This window comes from Anser anser (genome assembly GCF_964211835.1).
Source record: "Anser anser genome assembly, chromosome: 11".
Classification (NCBI taxonomy): Eukaryota; Metazoa; Chordata; class Aves; order Anseriformes; family Anatidae; genus Anser; species Anser anser.
Genome location: NC_139732.1, coordinates 10,460,764 through 10,482,452, shown reverse-complemented (window position 1 = coordinate 10,482,452; position 21,689 = coordinate 10,460,764). Strand labels below are relative to the sequence as shown.

The following is a 21,689-nucleotide window of genomic DNA, read 5'->3' as shown; positions in this document are numbered from 1 at the left end:
ATCATGCTTAGTGAAATTGCATCCTGCATGTGCTGACCTTGCTGTTCACGCTGTGATGTAAAATCCTCTGTGCATGCACAATGTACAAATACATTTTGATAGCACTGTGGAAACAGCACAAAAATACGTGAGGCAACGGCCTCAAAGTAGAGCTTATCCATCCTTCTGTCAGAGAAGGGAAGCAGATCACAAATTTTGTTGGAATAATCTACAGCTTTATAAAGAGAAGATTCTTGTGAAGACACTTTAAGACAAACCTGTTTTCCACTTCAGAAGGGGCAGAAGGAAAGAAAAAAAAGGTGGGATGGGGGAGCAAGGAGAAGGAAGGAGAGAGAAGCCAGTTCAGGAGTCACTGCCGTCATCTTCCATTTCAGTTTGGCACAAAACTGCCACGGGAAAATAAAAGAGAAGCTAATGAAAGAGAATTCCTTTGGTCTGGATATTAATAGCAAAACTGTCTACTACTCACTGGCTGGCTATTTTTATATTTGAAATCCAGATCCTGAGACATGTATAACACGGAAAAATAAGGAAAATGGCAGACATAAGTAGATGTTTCACCACAGATTGCCCTAGAAGGTAAAAACATGTTTTCCATCCATGGATGCTATTTCCACATCTATTTTTGCATAAGCAATTATAATGTCTATGAATATTAGATTCTTAAAATATCATTAGAAGCAATCGTGATCTGTCGTTGAGGTCTATGTGGTATGACATACTTGTGAGGTGATACAAGTTAAAAGTATATCGGGTTACAAGTAGAATCTTTATTTAGTTTTAATGACAGAAACGTACTACATTATGAATTGAAACTATGTAGGTAATGAAACCATAAGATACAAACATTTCTAGAAAGATGCAAGGAAAAAGAAAGGATGTGAGAGAGTGGAATTTAACCTTAAAACGCTATTGACCTCATTTTCAGTGGTAGTAAATGCTCCCAGCTGCCCTGAAGAGGTGAGGGATTTCTAGCACTTTTGCAAGTGGGAACACAAGGCACTTGTTACCTGCAGGTTACAGAGGGTTATGTGCTGCTTTCATGCTGGCATCACCGTACGTTCCGCCCTGAAGGTCATATGTTGGAGGCTGCGTTGCCTCTGAGTGAAACACTGAAGTCCTCATGGTGAAGGCAGTGTTTTTTTATACCACGAAGTGTTACGTCAGTTTTAACTGATGGGCCCACTGCTGAACTTTGCATTTGGAGAACAACTTTAAGCCGTCAGGCAGGCACAATGTTCCAGATTTGGTTTGTTTTATTCAAAGTGATTAATCTAATCCCCTCTTACTGTCCTTGTCATCTTGTGGTTCATGAGAACACTCTTTGCCTTCAGCCAGGGTCTGTACTTCTCCATCACTGCCATTTCCTGTTAAAAGGCAAGTGAAAGGCAAGTGAAACTCACTGGTAGTCTTTAATACTGGGAAAAGAAATGTAAAGCCCAATTTAAATGATACAAAGCAAGGAATTCTGTGTAAAAAAAAAAAAAGAGAAACATTTTAATTCTTAATTTATTAGGCTTCCCACATAAATAAAAGGAAGAAGTGGTTGTTAACTAACACAGTGCATTTAAAGCTTTTTTGACAAGAGCTCAACAAATCCTTTATGTTAGTGTATGTACGCCACCTGCCTTTTACTCTGTGATTAATTGTATTGCTGTAATCTTACCAGGGCAAGCAACTGTAATCTTGCTGTCCCCTTCCCACAGGCTTGGGTCATCTGGTTGATTGCAGACTGATGACAAGAGTAGCTTATCAGTAGGTTCAGAGATAACCTCTTGTATCAAGGCTTTACGGGGGTTAGCTTGTTTGTCTTTGGTCTCCAAGTATCTTCCTGAATTAGAGGGCTCCATAAAGAAACATTCAACAAAGGGTCTTAGGCGCTCATTTTCTTGCGCTTTATGTGTCTTAGACACGTTCGAAAAAATTGTTGTTGGAACTTCTCCTACTGGATGCTCAAATGTGGTTTTATTGTTTTCCTCTAAGGCAGAATCGCTGTCATTTGTCATTTCAGAAATTATTTCAATATTTGGGTGACGTTGCTGTAAAGGCAGAAAATGTAATTGAAAATATATCCTTCTAGATATAACAAATGAAAGATAGGTAACTATCTCCTGAATCCATACAACAATTGTCATCCCTGATGTGCTTTTCTCCCAAAATGTATGGAAGATCTGCTTCACACCCACAGCTCTTCTCCTTTGCAGATTGATCCTGGGTTAACTGCATGGCAGACATTAGCCATGAGGTGACCATGAACTACTAACAGTTCAAAAAAGAAAAAAAGGGAATATTTCAGCAATTCAGCAATGTGTAGCCGCTAATACTTTTTTTGATCATTTTATCAAAATGAGTACAAGCATATTTAAAAAAAAAGATAGCTTTCATAATTGTGTAGACTAGATCAGAGTAGTCTGGCCCTTTGATTTACAACTTACTGGTTAGTTTCGATCCAACCTGAAAGCAAATTTATTTTTATGTCAGACAAAAAAAAACAAAGCCCCAGTTTCCCAAAACCACATGCTTCAAGAGCAAGCCACTGACAAGGGCAAGAGGATTCATGGGCTCAGATGTATTATTTTACCTTTGTCACAGCAGGAATTTAACCTTGGCTCTTCCACTGCTCAGGAAATGCCCTTAACTAGGAGGCTACAGGAATTCAGGGCTGGATTTCTGCTAAAGAACCAATGGTATTTCACATAAAGTGGAAGGTTTGGGCAGTGATGCAACACGACCAAGACTGAGAGGTCAACATTTCACCACTGTGACTGACACGTTCTCATCTTCCAGGATCTCTCACAATATGCTGACTCTTACTACTGCTGTTTTTAAAATATTACTTACCAGACTCTACCCAGTGTCTAATCTAATGTCTAATCTGACTTCCTTTAAGAACCAAACACCCTTAGGAGCATGAGAGTTGCTAACACACGTTCCTTTATTAATCCTCTTTGTTCCCTGCCCTATTCCTTCTCTTATCTTCTACGTGGAGGCTTTGTTGGCCAAGACATTTTGCAACGTTTTTGTGAGGATGTGACCAGATGAGCAAATAAAACCCATGCCTTACACAAATGGACTGTAGGAAAACTTTACAAGTTCCTCCAAGCTGTTGCAAAAATGTGTACTGTATGTACTGTATCAGCCTGTCTCCAGCAGGGCAAGAATGAGCCATCAGCAACACTAGGATCAAAGCTGTCCTTTTAATCTTTTTTTTTTTTTTCTTTTTCCTCTTTAGTTTCTGTTTATAGTCTTGTCTAGCAGCTTAGTCTGAGCATAGCATGATGCTACTGGGGGCACGAACCAGTGGGGCTGGAATGCATTGTATATCAGTAGTATTAAGTGAAGCAGAGGAGTTTTGGTCTCTGTATTTTCAGTTGAAAAGTCAGATTTTATTCAGTAGTAGGCTATTGTACAATCTACTCAGTCCTTTGCAGCATATTAGTACTAGTAAATATATTTTATCAGTAATCTTCATTGAAAAGCTATATACCACTAAGAAGTTATTTTTATTTAACTGTTGCATTATTTGACCTTAGTTTTTCATTCTCCTATTTTTACAATGCAAAAATATAAAAAAAATCAAATTGAAAGAAGATTTACAGGTGGATATACAAGATGTGATGAAACATCCATTTTAGTTTATAAGTGCACAACTGATTGTGTCTTCCAAGACAGCATTTCACAACTCAGATTGCCCTTATTTCGCAAAACATTCATAAGGGAAGCTTCATCACTGGAATTAATAAGAATCTTACCTTTTGAACAAAGATTTCCTCTTCTGGGGGAAATTCATTTACATCTATAGCTTCTAAATCAGGCAGTTCCTGAAGACAATCACAAAACCAGTGGGAAAAGTTAGCTCTAATCAATAAAATATGTCATCCCTATCTCATTGGGGATCTTTTTCAACACAATGCTTTTCCAGATAAGAGGCCACAACTAGAAATACTGGACTGTCATCTTCTCCAGGATGACAGCTTTCTCTGTTAAGCATATGTGGGAAAAGTACAATTCATCTGTCTCCAGAAATAGCAGATGGGAAGGCAATAACCTTAATGTCATTGGAATGGTCTTTTCTACTCTGCTGTGTGACTAGGAGGTTAAAAACAACAACAACAACAAATAAATAAAAAAAAAAGGAAGGAAGGAAAATGGATAAACAAAAAGACACTATAAAGATTTTAAAAGGAGATGTGGTTTATGTCTCTTAGCTGTTTCTTACTCATTCAGTAGACTTAATCTCAACTGTAATCCATCTTTATGGGTAACAGCCAAAGTAAGATCTGCCATCTATTTGAAACAATTTATCAGTAAATTCTGATAATCTAAACACAACTAATAAAATAGTATTTTACTGTGGAAGCCTTGTAATTAAGGAAGTGGAACAGTAAATTTGCTGAGAATTATTTTTCCTCAGGCAAGCCCAATAATTTCATGTTTACATTAAAAATATTATTTAAGACAAGTTACTGACATGAAAGCAAAACTAGGGGGCGGAAATACAAAATTACACGTAGAATGTAATACCTCTGCCAAATTTTTAATGCAGGCTAATACTGGTAAAAGCATCTCCTTAAGTAAGGTGTTTTTAGAGCTCACTGGTTTTGTGTAGCAACTTGCTTGGCATAGCAGCATCGGGAACATCTAATCTGTACATTTGGTGTGTGAAGACTATTACAGAATTAAAATCAACAAATAAAACGTGTTTCCTGATGTGGTTGTGGCTAGTGCAGCATGTCCTGAATTCAAATAGTTTTATAAGAATACGATGAAAAGTGTACGAATTAAGATTTGCAGACTAACATTAATGAGTAGAATTTGATGTAAATACGGATGTGAAATAGCTGTTAATCTTGTTGGTGAAAGTTATCCTGGTTTAGGTACACGGTATGTAGCTCAACCACTGCCAAGGATTATGCACAAAGACCAGTTCTTGCACGTTTGGCTTGTTTCGGCTTGACAGAGGGATGTCATAACCACTGCATTACAAATCCTCCTCCACTCTTCCCCCTTATATTACTACTGAGACCATCTACAGACTCCAGGATACAAACACTGACTACAGCGCTGCTTCCGAGCTTCTCACTCACAGCATCTTCTTGGTCATTCCCCACCATGTCAATGCTAGCTGTCTCCGGAAAATCTGCAGTAGCGTAAGTATTGGAGGCTGTTGCCAGCAGCTCTTGCCATTACTAAACATCAGTTGGAGAACAGAGTAGCACAGAACACTGAAATGTGTATTAGTATGTGATTTGTTTAATTTTGTCCTTCTTGTTTAATTTTATCCTTAATTTTATCCTTAGAATATTCACAAGTGTTGAAAGAAACCCCACGTACATATGCTGAAGAGTTCTTTTTATACTATGTTACACAGTGGTGCCATACAGCACGAAGGAAAAAAAATCCACTGCATCTTTGAGATCTTCACCTTGTGGGGACCTACAGTATTGCTATGTATTTAAAGCTTTTGTTTCAGCCCTGTAAGATCTTCTTTGAAAAATAATATTGTATGTACTTAGAGTTGCTGCCAGTTCTCTCCACTGTCCTTGTTAAACTGATTATTAAAAATAGCTGAACAGGAAGATGCAGCAATGCAATAAGCCCTCTACTAAAGCAGTGAGTTGGGCCCTTCAATAATAGGATGGATTTTTTTCCTGGGAAATTAAGGACATAGAAAAGATATAACTGACCTTTCTAAAACATGCCAGAAAGAATTTAGTTAACAGTCTCTGTATAAGGGGTTAAACAGTATATTAAATGCTCTGGAAAATCATAAACTCAAAATTTTACTGTTGCTAATTGTGTCATAATCTGACACTGTCCGTTTAGCAGTAGGGTTGTAATTAGAACATACCAAATAGTATTCCTTTGCACTCATATTGTATTTTTCAGTGGTATTACGCATGCCTTCATGGTTAAATATTTAAATCATCAGATAGAAATCTCAGAAAATAGATGAATATATTAAAAATGTTAATCACTTAATATACGTGTGGAAAATGCAAATTCAGCATTTCTTGAAAATACACCTGAAAGTTTTATCTTGAGAACTAATTATATTATCTAATATTGCTAGCAAGCATTTACAATAACTGGCTGGCTATTTCTTCATTATGCTTTTTCCACAGTCATTTGCCTTTTCCAATGAATATTTCACTTGCGTTTTGCCTAACGGGACACATTTATTCACTGGATTATTTTTATTGTGATTTCTATTTTTCAAATAAAAGCCCCCATAACTCTCTCCACAGAGAAATCACCGAGCTAAAAGGTCAGCTTCAGGTGATCTACGGCCACAGGACAAACCAGAATTTGGTAGCCGTGGTAAATCCTTTCCACATGCTGGAAAGAATTAATACCCTACAACTTTATTGTTATTTCTCCTTTGATTCCTTCTACTTTTCCTAGTCATGGACCTTTATTATAAGTCTAGCCGTATGCTTTATTCAGCCAGGATGTTACAGGAATTAATTTGGGAGTAGACAATACCCAAATCTTAATTTCTCAAAATCTTAATCTAATACATACATCAAGACGAAGTTTCTCTGGTGTCTCTAGTTTGATCTGTTCAATTTCAGCATATTCACCCAGTTCAGGAACCATTGCCCTTTCAGTAACTGTATTCTCTCTTGGTAAATCTGAAGAATAAAAAAATAGCTAGTTGCAGAAAACTAACTGCATAAAAGGCTTTGTGTGTTGCAACACTGTAGAACCAGACTGCTGGGAATCTGACTACTGTTGCTGAATTCATTGCTGAACCCAGTGCTTTGTCTATCCATCATAATATTTGTCTCCCTTAAAATTTATAAATTAATATTTGCACTTTAAAATAATATATTCCATATATCTACAAAAGAAAAACATTCTTCCATGTGCGAAGGCACAGAACTGCTTCTTGAGTTACATCCAGCTTTTGCTGGCAGACAGAATACACAGTCTGTGGGAGCATGGGAAGCCTGTAAGCTCTACTGTGCTGTCACTAAACCTAGCATGTTTGAGAAGTGGAATTCCAACTTTACATATCAGAAGCTGCAAGCTGGGCACTCAGATTTTGTGTTTGTTGTTGTATTAAAAGAATATTCTACCCAGAATTACTTGCTTTTCAACTCACCACTATGGAAATCTAACGGGACATTTTTAGCTATGAATCAGCGGTTTTGAATCACAGCAAAGGGGAGTTACACTGAGACAGAGTTTGGCTTATCATCTGTACTTCCCCAGTTTGGTTTCATTCTTCGCTGTGTACATTACCATCTAGCTCCTTGTTGAAGTTTAAGTGTTTGTAAGAACTTGACATATGTGAATCCTCTTGAATTCTTGCAGGAATACTTTCAGGTGGGAAGTCTGTGTTATCTCCCCTGTCTGGTACAAGTGTTATCACTCCATCATGAGCATCAAAACTTTCCTTTCTAAATTTCTCAGTCTTCTCTTGAGTTTCTTGCTCTTCTGATAGATTTGATGTCTCTGATGTATTACAATTTCCATCATTGTTATCTGAATTTGCAGATCCTCCTACAAAAGAAATGAATTCATTGAAACTGCTGGGTTAACCTGCCATCACTTATTCTAGATATCCAAACTGTACACGGTCTTAGTAGCTTAGCCCAAAATATGCATCAAAAGCTCCTACTTTGTTTGAGCAGCTATTCACGGTTCGGCAGTCCTCCTAGCATTGCAGCAACGTTTTCCCATCTCAACTCCCCAGCATCTACAGTTCCCCAACAAAATCTCATCTAGAGAACACGCTGTAGTAAATAATTGTCTGGTATCTATAGTTAACCTTGAGAGGACTCACAAGTGACTACATTTAAATATATGTTTGAGTATTTTGACGGATCAACTGCCAAAGTTATCCTCTACTTTATGCAATCTACTAGGTTGCTGAAAAAGTTTTACTTGCTAATCAACTGTTTGACTTCAGAGCCTGTGAAAGCCAAAATGCACCACACAAATACTCTTCTGCACTGTAGTACTTCTTTGTTATTGTCTTCTGTCTTGTTTATCCTGAAATATGCATACTGCTCTAGAAAAAGCTAGGCTGGGGATTACTATTGGTCATGACTTTATGCCATCTTGAATAATGTGACAGGAGAATTTCTGGCATAAAAAAGGGCAGTAAGTCAGGGCATGAATACGTGCTGGAACCACTACTGCCCTGACTAGCACCTGGTTGCTCTGGTGTAGAGAACAACAGCTTGAAAAGCTGAGACAGAAAGTGGTTTGCTATTGTTTTGTTTATTTTATCAGCAGTGAGAAAGGTGATGATTGCTTAAAAGCTTGCTGGTTAATCTAAAATGTGGTAAGATTAATAAAGTAGTTAGTATGGGAAAAGAAGATTCATAAGTACCTTTCAAAAATTGCTTGCTTCTGTATAGTTGGGAACTATTAATTTATTGTAAACGTTCAAATAAAAGCAGCCACAAACTCTTCCAAAATATTAACCACAAACCTTCTAGGGTGGCTGTTGCATCTTCGTTTCCACATTTTGCACCTGCATCTCTTTCTTCCATATACTTTTGTCTTTTCTTTTCCTCTGCTTTTTGCCTGATAGTTGCTAAAGCATCGATGCTATCTTGGATTTTTTTTCTCTCTCTGGTTTCCCATTTTTCCCTTTCTGCTTTCTCAGCTTCAAGCCCTCCAACAGCCCAGGCTTCTGCACAGGCTCTAATGAAAACAAAAGAGCTCACTGCAATATAGTCGTAAAAGATTCTAACAGAAGAGAAATTTGAAATAGTTTGTAGCAGCATAAAGTATCATCAACAGAAACAAACAAACAAAAAAAACCACAACAAACCATCAGATAGCAATACCAATCCCTTATGCAACCGGGCTGCACATCTACCTTATCTTGCATGTGAAACTGCAACAAAAGAAACAAAGATATCCAAATGCCAGTGATTACAACACCAAAGATCCATCAGGACTGCTGATCGTGGCTCTGCTTTCCCTGACACCTGTTCAGTTTCTGTTGAAATCAGGATTTGCTTCTGTGGCCTACAGACTTTGTGTAAAACAATTCTGTTCAATAATTAATTATCTTGTGGAAAAAAAAAAAAAAGAAAAAAAAAAGAGCTTAGTTTCTTTTAGGTATGTAGATTTATGTAGTACAATTCTATTGTAATGAAAGTTACCCACCCTCAATAAATTTTACCAGTCAGTCTTCCATTTCTTGCATGACAGTATTGCTAAAAACTGGATGTAAGATCATTAGCATTTGAGCCTTACTGCTGTGTAAAGATGTCTCTGTTTCTTACCTATCCTTCGGGAAAACTGGTCTGTCATCCAGATATGTTAGCTGTTTTAGTCGAACGGTAAGTGTTTTTCTATAATTAGTGATTTTCTTGATCACTTGATTTCCCATTAAATTCAGCACACGCTAGAGAAACAAAGGAAACAAATTTCAAAGTTCAGATTCAAAAAAATAACAAAAATACACACAACTTGGATATGTACTTTCCCTATCATTTCAAAAGCAAGTGGTAAATAGAACATCTTAGTTACTACAGGTAATCTACTAAAAAACTAAACACGTTTAATAACATTTTAGACCAGGACCTGGACCATTTAGACCATGCACTGGACTACCTGACAAAGCTTTTAAAAAGTATTCAACCATATACATGATACAAACCCTCAGCTGCATTCAGCTTACCAAATTAGGCATTGCCTCCAGAATAGTTATAATATTTGGATCACTTAAGTTGTTGTGGGAAAGATCAAGAACAGAAATACTTGGGCATTCTTGCAAGTGCTGTATGTCTTCCACTGTTTCTAACTTGTTGTGAGCAATCTGCAGAGTGTTCAGGATTTTCAGACAAGCTGTCAGACAAGAACAGTGCAATGAAAAGAAAGGTAAGAGTCACTGCTTCATGGTGATTTTCTGGAGCAAGTAGAATACTGCACTTTCAACATAATTGTTTATATTGAATTCTGGGAAGCTTTTTTCTGTATTTGTTGTTCTGCTTATATGTACTTTTGGCTATGCCTCCACAGATCCTTTCTTCACCTCAAGAAATAGTTGTTTGTTTTAAGGATGGTTGATTGTTTTCAATTCACCTTTTGAACTAGTCAGTTACACAAAAGCAAGAGCTTCTGTTTCAAATTACCCTTAATGTAAACAAATGATAATATAGAGCATTTTTTTCTTTAATTTTCTGCTGAAGATGGAATAAATCCTTTCAACAGACATAAAAGATCTGGTAATCATGTCTGCAACTGCCAACGCACATCTTAACTGTAAAGTAAATGGTGAAAACCGGATCGTCAGCCTCTCTGCAAAACAGCTCAGTACTGAGATGGTATTATGAAGTGAGGAAATACTATATTGTTCTGGCTATCTGCATTTAAGTAGTTATTGTATGTTTTCTCATCTATTTAAACTGCATAATACATAGGTTTGACTTCAATGGAAACCTTGTGGACTTTGGTATTGGATAGTGTACAACATTTTAACATGATTTAAAAAAAATCTTAAATCTACTGCAACTAACTGTCAAAGCTTAGCTCCTTATAATTTAAATATTAGCTCCTTATAAGTTAAAATATCTTGCACCAACAGTTCTTACAGAGATTCTCAATGGTCTTGACATAGTTGTTACTGATGTTGAGGGAATCCAGCTTTTCTAAGGATTCGAGATTTTCAATTCTGTTAATTAAATTGAGTTGCAAATAGAGGCAGCGCAACTCTGTCAGAGCCTCCAAATTCTCTATTTTTCTTAAGCCGTTGCATTCCAGCCATAAACACCTCAATCCAGTATACTCTTCAAGGTTCTCCAGTCGGTCAAATCCTGCAGAGAAAGACATTTCAAAATGAGATTGTATTGGCTAAAAATAAGTCTTTGGAAAAATACATTTATTTAATGTATTTAAACCAGTGCTGCTGAAACAGCCTCTGAGCTGTTACATTCAATTGATGGCAATATATCTGCTGATTCAATTGGTCCATAAAGGGAGAAAATGTACCTATAAGGTACCAGTTTGGTCTGTACCTTGCACAACCCTCTAGATTCTCAATAAATAATGAGAAAATAGCAAACACAAGGCCAAATGTAGAAGGTAGGTCTAGCATGCTGCATTTATTTAAAACATTTCTTATGCTATCATGAATAATCAGGATTTGGACTCGATGATCCTTATGGGTCCCTTCCTACTCGGGATATTCTATGATCTAGCAGTATAAAGCAAAAAACCTGCTCAAAGATCAGAACTGGATGATCCATGTTCATTCTAGCAATTGCTCTTTCTTTCAGTAGTATTGAGAACATGCAGTGTGTTTACTGTTTGTTTTCTTCCTGACTATTTTTATGTCTCAAAAGCTAATTAAAAACTTCTTTATACAAGCACCTTTAAAAAGAAAAAAATGCATATATTTTCTTCTGAAGGCAACCTAGACCGGCATGTTAATATATCATTTTTTAGAGGCTACCGTTTTGAAAAAATAGTCTTTCTTGGTTCCTATTAATCCTTTGAATGAGTCCCCAAAATGAATTAGGTCTATAATCAGTTCACTTATCTACCTTCATATTGACTTATTTTGTTTCTAAATTACCTTTTTTTGTCAAATTAAATTATGTTTCTAATTTAAAAGAATGTTTTATACTTTACCTCAGTTAGCCATAAACTAGATTCCCTGCTAGAATACTATTTAAGAATGATAAATCTATATGCTCTTTCCACACCTTACCTTTATAATGCAAGTAAAGTATATCATTTAAGGATGGGGTCAAGTACAATTTCTGCTGCTTACAAATGTCTCGCAGAATCTTTTTTGTCATTCTAAAATAAAAATAGGAAGCAGAAACAAACAAAATGTATTTCAGTGCACATTCTGAAATCTTTGTTTTTTAAACCCATTTTAATGCAACATAATTAATAGCTCTTTTATGCAAGAGAAATAGCTACAGCTTTCAAGACTATACTCAGAGCAAAAAAGCTGTTGATTTTTTTGTTTAGTGTCTTTCCATTTCTGCCTGTCTGAAGTGTGTTACCAGGTTCTTTCTATTTCTACTATAAAAAAAGGAAAGTAGGTTGGGAATCTTCCTGAAAAAAGTAGTATGATTTTGTTAGATTCTGGTTCCTTCCTCTCCTATTCTTTTCTCCACTCTTTGCTGTTATATGACCCCAAATTATTTTCCATTTCTCAATCTCATATTAATGAATTTAACTTTGTATTTGCGGCTATAAGTATTTGTCGGACTAAATCTTGCAACAGTAAGATTTTCTTGGCAAGAAGATATTTTAAAAATGGAAAAAAAAAGCATTGAAGGCATACCTTTCATAATTATTTTTTATTTTATTTATTTATTTTTTAAATATAGTTATTTACCACACTGAAAACCTCAATACCGCTAAGGAACCAAAACTCTAATACAGTCATCTAACTAGTCAATTGAGTTCCTGGGGCAATATAAAATATGATTGTCAGCCAGTTACTGCTCCATAATTCTTGGAGGAAATGAAGGATTTATAAACTTTACGCCAAATCTCTAAATATGTACTCTTTTCTTGCATTGTGAGCCCAGGTACATTACTGAATGCTATATGGCTGCAGTGTATTACACTGACTTTCATTGTGCTATTTACAGTAGCACTTAATCAAATTATCATCATCCTCAGGCAATTATAGGATCATAAAATGTATTCCTTAAGAACACTAATTATCTTATGCAATTGTTGCTCTCTGACATCATTCTTCGTAAGAATTTCATTTTGAAGTGTGCCAACCTGATTAGCCTGTAATGATGAAGTTTTCTATGTCTGCCGAGTCCGATCTACTTCCTGATAACTCAGAGAGAATCTCTAACTTGGCCTTAAAGGACTATAACTGTCTCCTATAGAACAGGCATGTTAGAGCCAGCAGCAACATAAACTTTCTTGGGGAAGTTTCCCTAACATATAAGCAGGTACAGGAATGGACAGTTACTTTTCATTGCTCCTCATGTATCATTGCATATCTAGACCATGTCACCAGACTTTCAGCATTGTCATGAAATAGTACGAAACATGGTTTTTAATTTTATTGCAAGCAAATGTGCTTACTTGGAGAAAACAAGAGAATAATCCCATTTCACATTAATGAACAGCCATCACAGCCCATACTGGTTTAGTCTGGGTCAAAATTAGAGTGAGAGCTTACAAAGGAGTTGTACCTTACTGTTATCTGTCTGAGGTATCTCTGAATTCCCTCTGCTAAAAAATATCTTGACAAATGTAATATTTACATTGAGATGAACTTATACAATGTATCGTCTGAATTCATACTGAGAAATGATCAAATCCGACAAAAGACCCCCACAAGAGTTTGAACAATTTTGTTCAGATCCATTAAATAGACTACATCATGTATTTAAAAGGCAGTTTGCTACCGTGGCCATAAAAGAACAGTGTAAATACTAGAAATACCAACAATTCCTGATTTATCGATTAGTCTCAAGTTCATCTTCAAAATCATTCTCCTGAGTTAAGATTAATATGTAGAATAGTGAAACCCTATTGACTTCAGTGATGCCAAGATTTAAACAGAAAACATCACTAACTGATATATTACCTTACACAGCCCCCATTTTCTTCTGTCCTTTGACTGAATGAGCTGGTTACTGACTTGTGATCACCATCTGATTTTTGTTCATTCTGTTGATCTGTTCTGGACATACAGTTGAAGGCTTTCTCTTGAGTTTTAACATCTTTATTGTAAGAAAAAAACAAATTGCAGTTCAACAATATAAGTTGGGGAAAAAGGGTCATGTTCCCAATTACTTCAGAGAAATACCAAAGAACATTTGAATATGAATTTCAAGAAAAGATATATTCCAACCAAGGCATTTGCTCATCTTTTTAATGAAAGGAAGCTTAACTTTCTATAGAAGGAAAGTAATAAAATAACTAGTAGCAAAATAAACGGCTGAAGTATTGCATTTGTTTAGATCCGGAAGTCAGGTAGTACCCACTAGTTTTTAAAAGGATTATTGCAATGTACAATGACAATAAAGTACTGGCACCGGTGCTCTTATGGTCTTAGATATCTACAGTACATTACATTTAATTAAAAATAATCTGAGTTTAAGAAGACTGCTAGATTTGCATGTAAGATTTGCATGAGACCGTGATAATGGGTGTATCTGAGTTGTGGCAAACACTGTTTTTTTGTCTAGCTATCAGAAAATTACCTTTTTGCACTCTTTCAAGGGTGTCTCCAGTGCTATACTCATTCAAATTGTCTTTAGACTGTGTTTGAGTAATTGCATTTTCAATAGTCTTCTCTTCAGATTCTTGCTCTGTACCTTCTAGTTGTGCTCGTAGTCCTGACGCTTAAAAAGAGACAGCAAAAACAAAATGATTGTACCAGATCATTTACATATGGCTGTAATTAAAACTTCTAGAGGTCAGGCTAGATGTATGACTGCAATACAAAAGGTGTACCTCCAGAAAAAGAAAAATAAAGAAACTGGGAAAAAAAAAAGAAAAAAGCACAAGAATATAGGTAACGGAGTAAGTCTCAGTTCTAGCAAGATTTTCAGAGACTTTAATGGGAGAAAGAATAAACTCACCTTGTATCCAGATGAGTGACAACAGACTTGATACCATTTAGGCTGACTCAGTTCTCTAAACGTTCCCTAAATTCACCCTAGCAAGCCAAGTGGAAGAGCTCACCTGTGTTGACAGAATTTATTTCATTTTCTGTGTGGGTCGCATCGTTCCCCGTGCTGTTCGGAGGCTCTCCCGCCACCCCTTGGGCAACGACCTCCGCTCCAAGGCCTGCGTCCGAGTCTCCATTTTGCGCTTGCATTTTATGAGATGTGATTTAGACAAAATCAACTCAAGTCGGTGTTTGACTTAAAATCCAACTGCCAGACAAGCTTTCTAAAGGCTTTAGCAGGAGAACCTGTTATAGATAAAAGACAGTACAAGATTATCCAGCCTGCCCAGCAACAACCTCTCACCGTGGAGGCCCCGAAAGGCACATGCCTCAGAGCAGTGAAGAACACAGTGAAGACCCCAAAACACAGTGAAGACCCCAAAAGCAGAGCAAGTCGCTTTTTTCCTCTCAGGGCTGGCAAGCCGAGGGGGCAGGGATGCTGCTCCTCCACCACACTGCCTTGCGCTGCCTGCCAGCGAGCTGTCACCTGGCGAGGACTGCGGGTGCTGTTACACTTCACCCCCAATGTCCCTGAGGTCAGAGAAGACCTCAAATTAAACCCCCACTTCCCTTTACCTGAACCCAAAACCCGACTTGGCGTTCCGGGCCGGGGATTCGAACCTGTGACGCTAGGGGTCCGCTGAGGAACGGGCGGCAGCGCGCTCCCCGCCCCAACAGCCGCTGTCGCCATGGCGACGCCGCGCAGGCCCACAAGGCCCCGCGGCCTGGCTCCGGTAATGGCGGCGGCGTGGCCTGAGGGAGAGGCCGGGCGGGAGGCGGCCCCTGAGGGAGGCGGCCCCGGCGGGCAGGCCGCTGTCTGGGGGTTGATTTCCCTCTGGTGCAGCCCTTTAGGGTCGGGGGGAGGGAGCGTGGGGGTCCGGGGTGCTGCGGGGGGAAGCGCGGTGCGTGTGGGGATACAGCGGTGGCAGGCTGGGGTGCGTGTTTTAAAGTGTATTTAACCGCTAAAAGCGCTGTGAGGTGCGTGAAAGGCCGGGGAAAGGCTCCTGAGGCGTTTGGAAGGCTGGAGGAGGAGGGAAGGGCCCTCAGCCTGGCTGGGTGTGCTGGAGGAAGCTTGTTGCTATGTGTTGAGCTCTCCCCCGCTGCTTATCCCCACTTTTGTAGGTGATTTTAGTCGTCCAAAGGCAGTTTTTGCACGTTGAGTTTCCCTTATCTGCTTGGGCTTGGATTGTGTCATTCACAGGATCGTAGATCCATGTCTTTACAGCCCAACGGATAAGTAAGCCCTTGAGCATAGTCTAAACAGCTGCTGTTAATGTCCTTCATGGAAACTTTGTTATATTCTCATACCTACAGGATTTTGTGTTATTTCATTTTTAATTACCAAGGTTTTTGTTTGTTCTTCTGGAATGTACTGCAGATTGATTCCTATAGATGCACTTCTTCTATTATTTCAAGTGTTGCATCACTTTTGGTGGGAATATGTTGAAAGACATTTTTCAGTTGCCGCTCCCTGATGTAGCACATAACTGAAACTGCCAAATCTCAATGGTTTGAACAGTTTATGTGGCTGAAGAGATCATAATTGCCTGCTTTTTCTTGTTTTTCTTAGGCTTTTGATCACCATGGCTGCAGTGGATTGTTTCTACCTCCTGTACAGAGAGATCAGTCGTTCTTGCAGCTCTTATGTAGAGGCCCTGGCTTTAATTGGAGCTTGGTACACAGTCAGGAAGTGCATGACTCTTGCCTTCAACACCTACAGCATCCTCAGGCTTCACGTTGTTCCAAAGCTGGTTGGTGAGATTGATCTTGTCAAGCAGTATGGAAGATGGGCAGTGGTCACTGGTAAGAGACTGAAGCAGCGTATTTGCTTATGCTTATATAACGTGTTGTATCAGTCCTGTAAAAACTTGCTGGCGTACATCGCTGGGTGAGCCTTATGGCACAAGCTGGGGCCTGTATTGACTTGGGTAGGTGAATACAAGTTAATTTGCTTGAGCAGTGATACTGTAGTCAGTCAGGGACAGCAATACAGTGCCTTAGTAAATTCAGGTCCTCAGTGTGGTGACTGACTGCTGAAAAAGAATCCCAGAACAACTTTTCCCAGAAATTGTAAGCTCCACCCCAAGCACGTGTAAGGGAGCATGAGACTCCATAAGCAACCTCAGAGAGAGGTGCAGCCAACATATTATTTTTGCTATGGGATTTTCACATGTGCTCAAGTTCTTCAGGAAGGTTTAAGTCATGCACCTCTGACATCCTCTCATAAAGGTTCTACTCAAAGTGCTCTGCTGTTGTCATAGAAATAAGAAACTTGTATGAGGTGCCATTGCAGAAGGTTGCTACTGACATTGTTATCTTTAGTGTTATTCAGCATATTCAGTGCCACGTCATCTTCAGAGAAGGGAATAAAGCTGCAATTAAAAGAACTGTCGAAATAGAAGACTGCAGCTGTTCTGATTTTCACACTGCTGTTCTGTTTTCTATTAATAACAGGTAGCACCGATGGTATCGGGAAGGCGTATGCTGAAGAACTGGCAAAGCGTGGCGTCAACATCATCTTAATCAGCCGAAACAAGGAGAAGCTGCAGACTGTATCTAGAAGCATATCTGAAACATACAAAGTGGAAACAGATTTCATAGTAGCTGACTTCAGTAAGGGGCGTGAGGCTTACCAAGCCATTAAGGAGGGCCTGAAAGACAGAGAAATTGGGATCTTGGTGAATAACGTAGGACTGTTCTATACCTACCCGGACTATTTCACTAACCTGTCTGAGGACATGCTGTGGGACATGATCAACATAAATATTGCTTCTGCTAACATGATGGTGCACATTGTGCTGCCAGGCATGGTAGAAAAGAAGAGAGGTGCAATTGTGAACGTCTCGTCTGCATCCTGCTGTCAGCCCACACCAATGTTAACAATCTATGGAGCCTCAAAAGTAAGTTAGGATATGATATTTGATGATAAGCACTGAAAAGTAAAAGCATTATAGGTGGTTTTTTAACATGTTCAGCAAAGATATCAAAACGCTTGAAAGTTTTCTAGGGATTTGTTCATGTTTCGCGTATTATGCTGCACTTCTTTTCCTCCCCATTAATGGGCTTTGAGACAAGGTCTGCTATGTGGATTATGTGTGAACTGCAGCATAAGGGTACTTCTAGGAGAAGTGTCATATTCCTCAGAGGAATGATGTTCAAACCAATAGTGGCAATTCTATGACCCATTGAAAGGCTGAGGAATTTCTTCTCTCTTCTGTAGCTGAAAAGTGTGCAGGGATATCTCAAGGTACTCGCAGGCTGGTTATTTGGTAGCAAGAGGTATTACAGTCGTGCACAAGCTGTCACTGCAACAAGAGCTGTGGCAAAAAACAAACAAACAAAAACAACAACACGCTGCTTCAGCAAACACCAAGGGGCTAGGTGGAGCAGAAGTCTTCTTATACCTCTGTCCTGTACCATACTTAGAAGCAAAAAGAACTTCCCCGTAATTTTTCTTCCTCAGGAGATCCTGACATTGCTGAATAGGATGGGATAACTAGATGATGCTGAAGTTGCCCCTGAAGTGTGCACGGATGCAGACTCGTGCTGGATAACTTGCTGCTTAATCCCACTGAGAAGCAGCCGAGAAAGTAGAAAGATCTCTTCCAGATCGAGTTGTCTAAACCCAAAGTGATGGTTGCTTCTGGCTGTTGGTTGCTGCCCTCTGCTGGAGCCTAACCTCCACACAGCCTTGTTCCAGGATAGCTCTTGCGAGTAGTTCCTTCTGCCTGGAGCAAAACAAACTATATTACCCCAAAGTATATCTCCGTGTGGATTGTCTTCAGTGTGGAAACTGGCTCAAGATTCCTGTTGCGGAGCATCTGTCTCTTGGTTATGCTAAGTGTATGTAGAACTGCACTCTGAACTATATCAATGAAATGGCCTGAATGAAAAAGAACAGAATGAAACCAAAGGTCTACTAAAACTTCTTGCTTTAACCAACATCGTTAATCCAGATCCTAGATCAGCAATCTGGTTTAAAGCATAGTCTCTGGTTTGGCACGAAAGTGGGAACAAGGTGCTCTGGCATCTTAAGCTTCCTTGTGCACTAACAGTGTGGGGTGTTCAGAGTGGTTGGTTTGCATGGTTTTGGTTTTGTTTTTTTCCTGAAAGCAGGTGTAAGAACGTCAGTAGAAGATGCTCATTCAACAGTTGGTTGGAAACCATGCTTTTGAAAGGCCATTGAGGATAAAAAAAAAAAATAATCATTCACAAGCAGAGTCTAAGATGTTCTTTCAGATTTAACTGGCCAGGCAGCACAACCGCAACTTCAGTATGGCATCGGGGGTGCTCCCCTGATAAGATTAAGCCATGATCATTTTCCATTCTGATTCCTGTAACCTTAGTTTTCAGGCTTGTGCTTTCTCCTGTGATTTGGTAAAAGTAAAATGAGATAAAGGAGATGATGCAGATGCACACGAACAAATGCATGCTTAATTTTGTGCAAGGGAGTCCCAGCAAGTAATTAACCGGGGGAAGATCGGTTGAGTGTGTAGTTCACCTGTAAATGTTTTAAAAAATGGGACTTTTTTTTTTTGTCCTTTTGACAGTAATTAACTTAGGAATGTCTTCTTCAATGCCCTCAGACTGAACAATATAAAAGTTATATAAAAGTTTCTGTATTGGTTTTAGGCAGAAATTCATGGGTGGTTTGTTAATTTCACATCAGAAAGCTAAGCTGTCACTTTCTCCTGCAAGGCACTGTATTGTTTTAGGTCCCAGCAAACAAACAGCAGCAAATAGAAATGTTGGTCAAGCTTTAGAAATGTATATTTTATGGTCTCATCTTTTAAAGCTAATGTTTCAAGTATGCTACAACTTTTCTGTGGTTTTACTAAAACCCTGCAGTGAGACTTGATTGTAAAAACAAACAAAATTGAATGTCTTCTGCTTTTGTCTTCCTAGACCTACTTGGACTATTTCAGTAGAGCACTATATTACGAATATGCCTCAAAAGGAATTTTTGTTCAGAGTTTAACCCCATTCGTCATCGCTACAAAAATGGTATCGTGCAGTAGCGTTACATCAAAGAGATCTTTCTTTTTTCCTTCTGCTGAAGAATATGCAAGTCATGCTATTTCTACCCTTGGGTTATCCAAAAGGACCCCTGGTTACTGGAAGCATTCAATAAAGGTAAGAAAATTCATCCAAATATTTAGTGCTTGTCAGTAGAAAAAAAGTAAGCTGTTTACTTTCTCAGGAGTCCAAACAAAAAACATGGCAGTATTCTGAAAGAGTACGGCATATACCATAAGACCTAAAGGCATTGTGCCATGTTATCTCACTAATTCTGCTCAAAAAAAAATGTTCAGCCATGCTTGTTTTTAGAATGAGACAGTGAATCCAATTTCTAGTTGAAATATGCAACAAATGGGAAAGAGACAACACTTTATTCAAAAGCGGGGTACCTCATTGCACTTGCTGCTTGCGTGTCATGTGTCAAACCTATTGGCTCTATAGCATCAAGTAGAGAAGAAGGAACTGAAGAAATGTGAATTACTCCAAAGCGAAGACCAGAAACGGGAGGGATTCTGGCGAGATGTGGGAATTAAAGGAAGTAGACAGCATTGCTGTTGAACAAATAAACCACTTCAATATTTATTTGAAGAACTTAACTATTGTACTGTATTCACTCCTTCCAAAAGGGCTGAATAAACTTTGGGGGGGGGGTTGGAATTTAAGGTTTAGTTGCTCATGTTTGAACAGGTACTGTTGTTCTTTGAGAAACACAACATTAAGAATTTGAGAAACTGTTTAATAGAATATATCTTAACCAGCTCCTTGCTCTTTTTTTTTCTTGTTTCCCTGTGTCTCTTCACAGTTCGCAGTGGGTGAGCGTCTACCTGAATGGATCTGGGCGTGGTTTGCACAGTACTTCTTAAGAATTATACGCAAGGAAGCTTTAACGTGCAAACTGAAATAGGAATATCTAGATGTCCAGCATAGATGAGTACTATATTCTGATCAGAGTGCTGCAAAAATCTTACGTGAACCATGGATTTACTGTAATTTATCAATACCTTGCTAAACAAATCGTGTGTAAACTAGACATCAGAAGTCTGGATCCTTCCTGCACCTTGGTGTTAAATATCTCCTCCTCTGCATTCCTCCAGGACAAAGGGCTGATCTTGTGGTGGTTAATCTCAGATCACTTTGTCTTTAAGGTAATTGTACAGGAGTGGGTGTAACTGTCATTCTGACAGTAAATAACTGCTTTTTGCATAGTGCTACATAACATCAACTTCTAATGGTGATAGGATTTGAGAATTCTCCAGCTGTGGCAGAAATGGGCCCAAAACAAATGATGCTGTCTAAAAAGACGATTCTAGTCAACTGAATTAAGTCTCATTAATTCACAGTTTTGTGGAACTTTTTGGGTCTTTTAATTGGAAGATATTTGTGTGTTTTAAGTGCAAATGTTGTTGGTTTTGAATGATGTTATTTGAGGTACTTCTCAAAATTGAAATGTATGGAAAGGTCATAGTGAGTTGTTTAAATGACTGAGAAGGTCATACAGAGCTGTAAATGAATTGGAAAATAAGCTTGGTTTTCTTTCTTATTCTAAGCGTGAATGATCTGGATCATGCATCAACTGTTCCTTCAGCAAGCTGAAGTGTGGCTGGAGAATAAAGAATGTAAAACCATATTAGCTAAAGAAAAATAATGAAGAAATAAATGCTTTGATTTAAAAACAGTGGTTGGTTTCCTATGATAATAAAAAACACGTTTTGATGCTGTATGACTTATTTATATAAAAAAGGTGTATATATGTATTTACTACAAGTCATCTGGTGTTATACTGCTTGTATTTCTTGCAGACTCTAAATCTTGAGAGCTGTCCTATCTAAAAGAAGCGTATGATTTAATACAGAATAATCTAATACTTTTTCCCATCCAGTGAGATACTCTCAGTTGAGGTGACTCGGTTTCTAAATAACTAATGACTGTTTCTAAATAACTAATTTGAAGTTGTGCCATATGAAATCTTGACTAAAACTCGTAAAAACCTTGATTCTTAATACAGTGAAACTAGCCCCCCCTTTCATAACTGTGAGTG

The 21,689-nt window shown here is 38.4% G+C and overlaps 2 protein-coding genes across 10 annotated transcripts; one reads left to right on the top strand and one right to left on the bottom strand.

Moving 5' to 3' along the window:
* Positions 1-215: 215 nt before the first annotated feature.
* On the bottom strand, positions 216-15,383 carry DNAAF1 (dynein axonemal assembly factor 1). 3 transcript variants are annotated; one of them, XM_083851705.1, is made up of 14 exons: positions 15,254-15,383; positions 14,647-14,878; positions 14,163-14,303; positions 13,544-13,679; positions 11,681-11,772; positions 10,563-10,784; positions 9,650-9,816; positions 9,252-9,373; positions 8,447-8,661; positions 7,249-7,509; positions 6,526-6,635; positions 3,753-3,821; positions 1,667-2,039; positions 216-1,367 (listed from the first exon to the last, which is right to left on the bottom strand). In XM_083851705.1, the coding sequence occupies exons 2-14, from the start codon at positions 14,780-14,782 to the stop codon at positions 1,270-1,272; spliced, it is 2,142 nt and encodes a 713-aa protein (XP_083707831.1). In that variant the 5' UTR covers positions 14,783-14,878; positions 15,254-15,383; the 3' UTR covers positions 216-1,269. The 3 variants fall into 3 exon arrangements, with proteins under 3 accessions (XP_083707831.1, XP_083707830.1, XP_083707832.1); XM_083851704.1 differs by having other exon boundaries at positions 15,209-15,341; XM_083851706.1 differs by lacking the exon at positions 15,254-15,383 and adding an exon at positions 14,962-15,175.
* Positions 4,140-21,324, top strand: HSDL1 (hydroxysteroid dehydrogenase like 1). 7 transcript variants are annotated; one of them, XM_083851722.1, is made up of 5 exons: positions 4,140-5,150; positions 16,203-16,435; positions 17,087-17,532; positions 19,538-19,765; positions 20,454-21,324. In XM_083851722.1, the coding sequence occupies exons 1-5, from the start codon at positions 5,113-5,115 to the stop codon at positions 20,553-20,555; spliced, it is 1,047 nt and encodes a 348-aa protein (XP_083707848.1). In that variant the 5' UTR covers positions 4,140-5,112; the 3' UTR covers positions 20,556-21,324. The 7 variants fall into 7 exon arrangements, with proteins under 7 accessions (XP_083707848.1, XP_083707850.1, XP_083707849.1 ...); XM_083851724.1 differs by lacking the exon at positions 4,140-5,150 and adding an exon at positions 15,228-15,366; XM_083851723.1 differs by lacking the exon at positions 4,140-5,150 and adding an exon at positions 15,373-15,470.
* The last annotated feature ends 365 nt before the right edge of the window (positions 21,325-21,689 follow it).

What these genes read in the sequence shown, in the direction of transcription:
- HSDL1 (XM_083851722.1), top strand. Translation starts at nt 5,113, where the DNA reads ATGTCAATGCTAGCTGTCTCCGGAAAATCTGCAGTAGC. An exon ending in TCCGGAAAATCTGCAGTAGC is followed by an intron (nt 5,151 to 16,202) that starts GTAAGTATTGGA and finishes TGTTTTTCTTAG; the next exon opens with GCTTTTGATCACCATGGCTG. An exon ending in ACTGGAAGCATTCAATAAAG is followed by an intron (nt 19,766 to 20,453) that starts GTAAGAAAATTC and finishes GTCTCTTCACAG; the next exon opens with TTCGCAGTGGGTGAGCGTCT.
- DNAAF1 (XM_083851705.1), bottom strand. Translation starts at nt 14,782, where the DNA reads ATGCAAGCGCAAAATGGAGACTCGGACGCAGGCCTTGGAGCGGAGGTC. An exon ending in CAAGACCATTGAGAATCTCT is followed by an intron (nt 9,817 to 10,562) that starts GTAAGAACTGTT and finishes CTTGTCTGACAG; the next exon opens with CTTGTCTGAAAATCCTGAAC. An exon ending in AGGAAATCTTTGTTCAAAAG is followed by an intron (nt 2,040 to 3,752) that starts GTAAGATTCTTA and finishes CTGCCTTTACAG; the next exon opens with CAACGTCACCCAAATATTGA.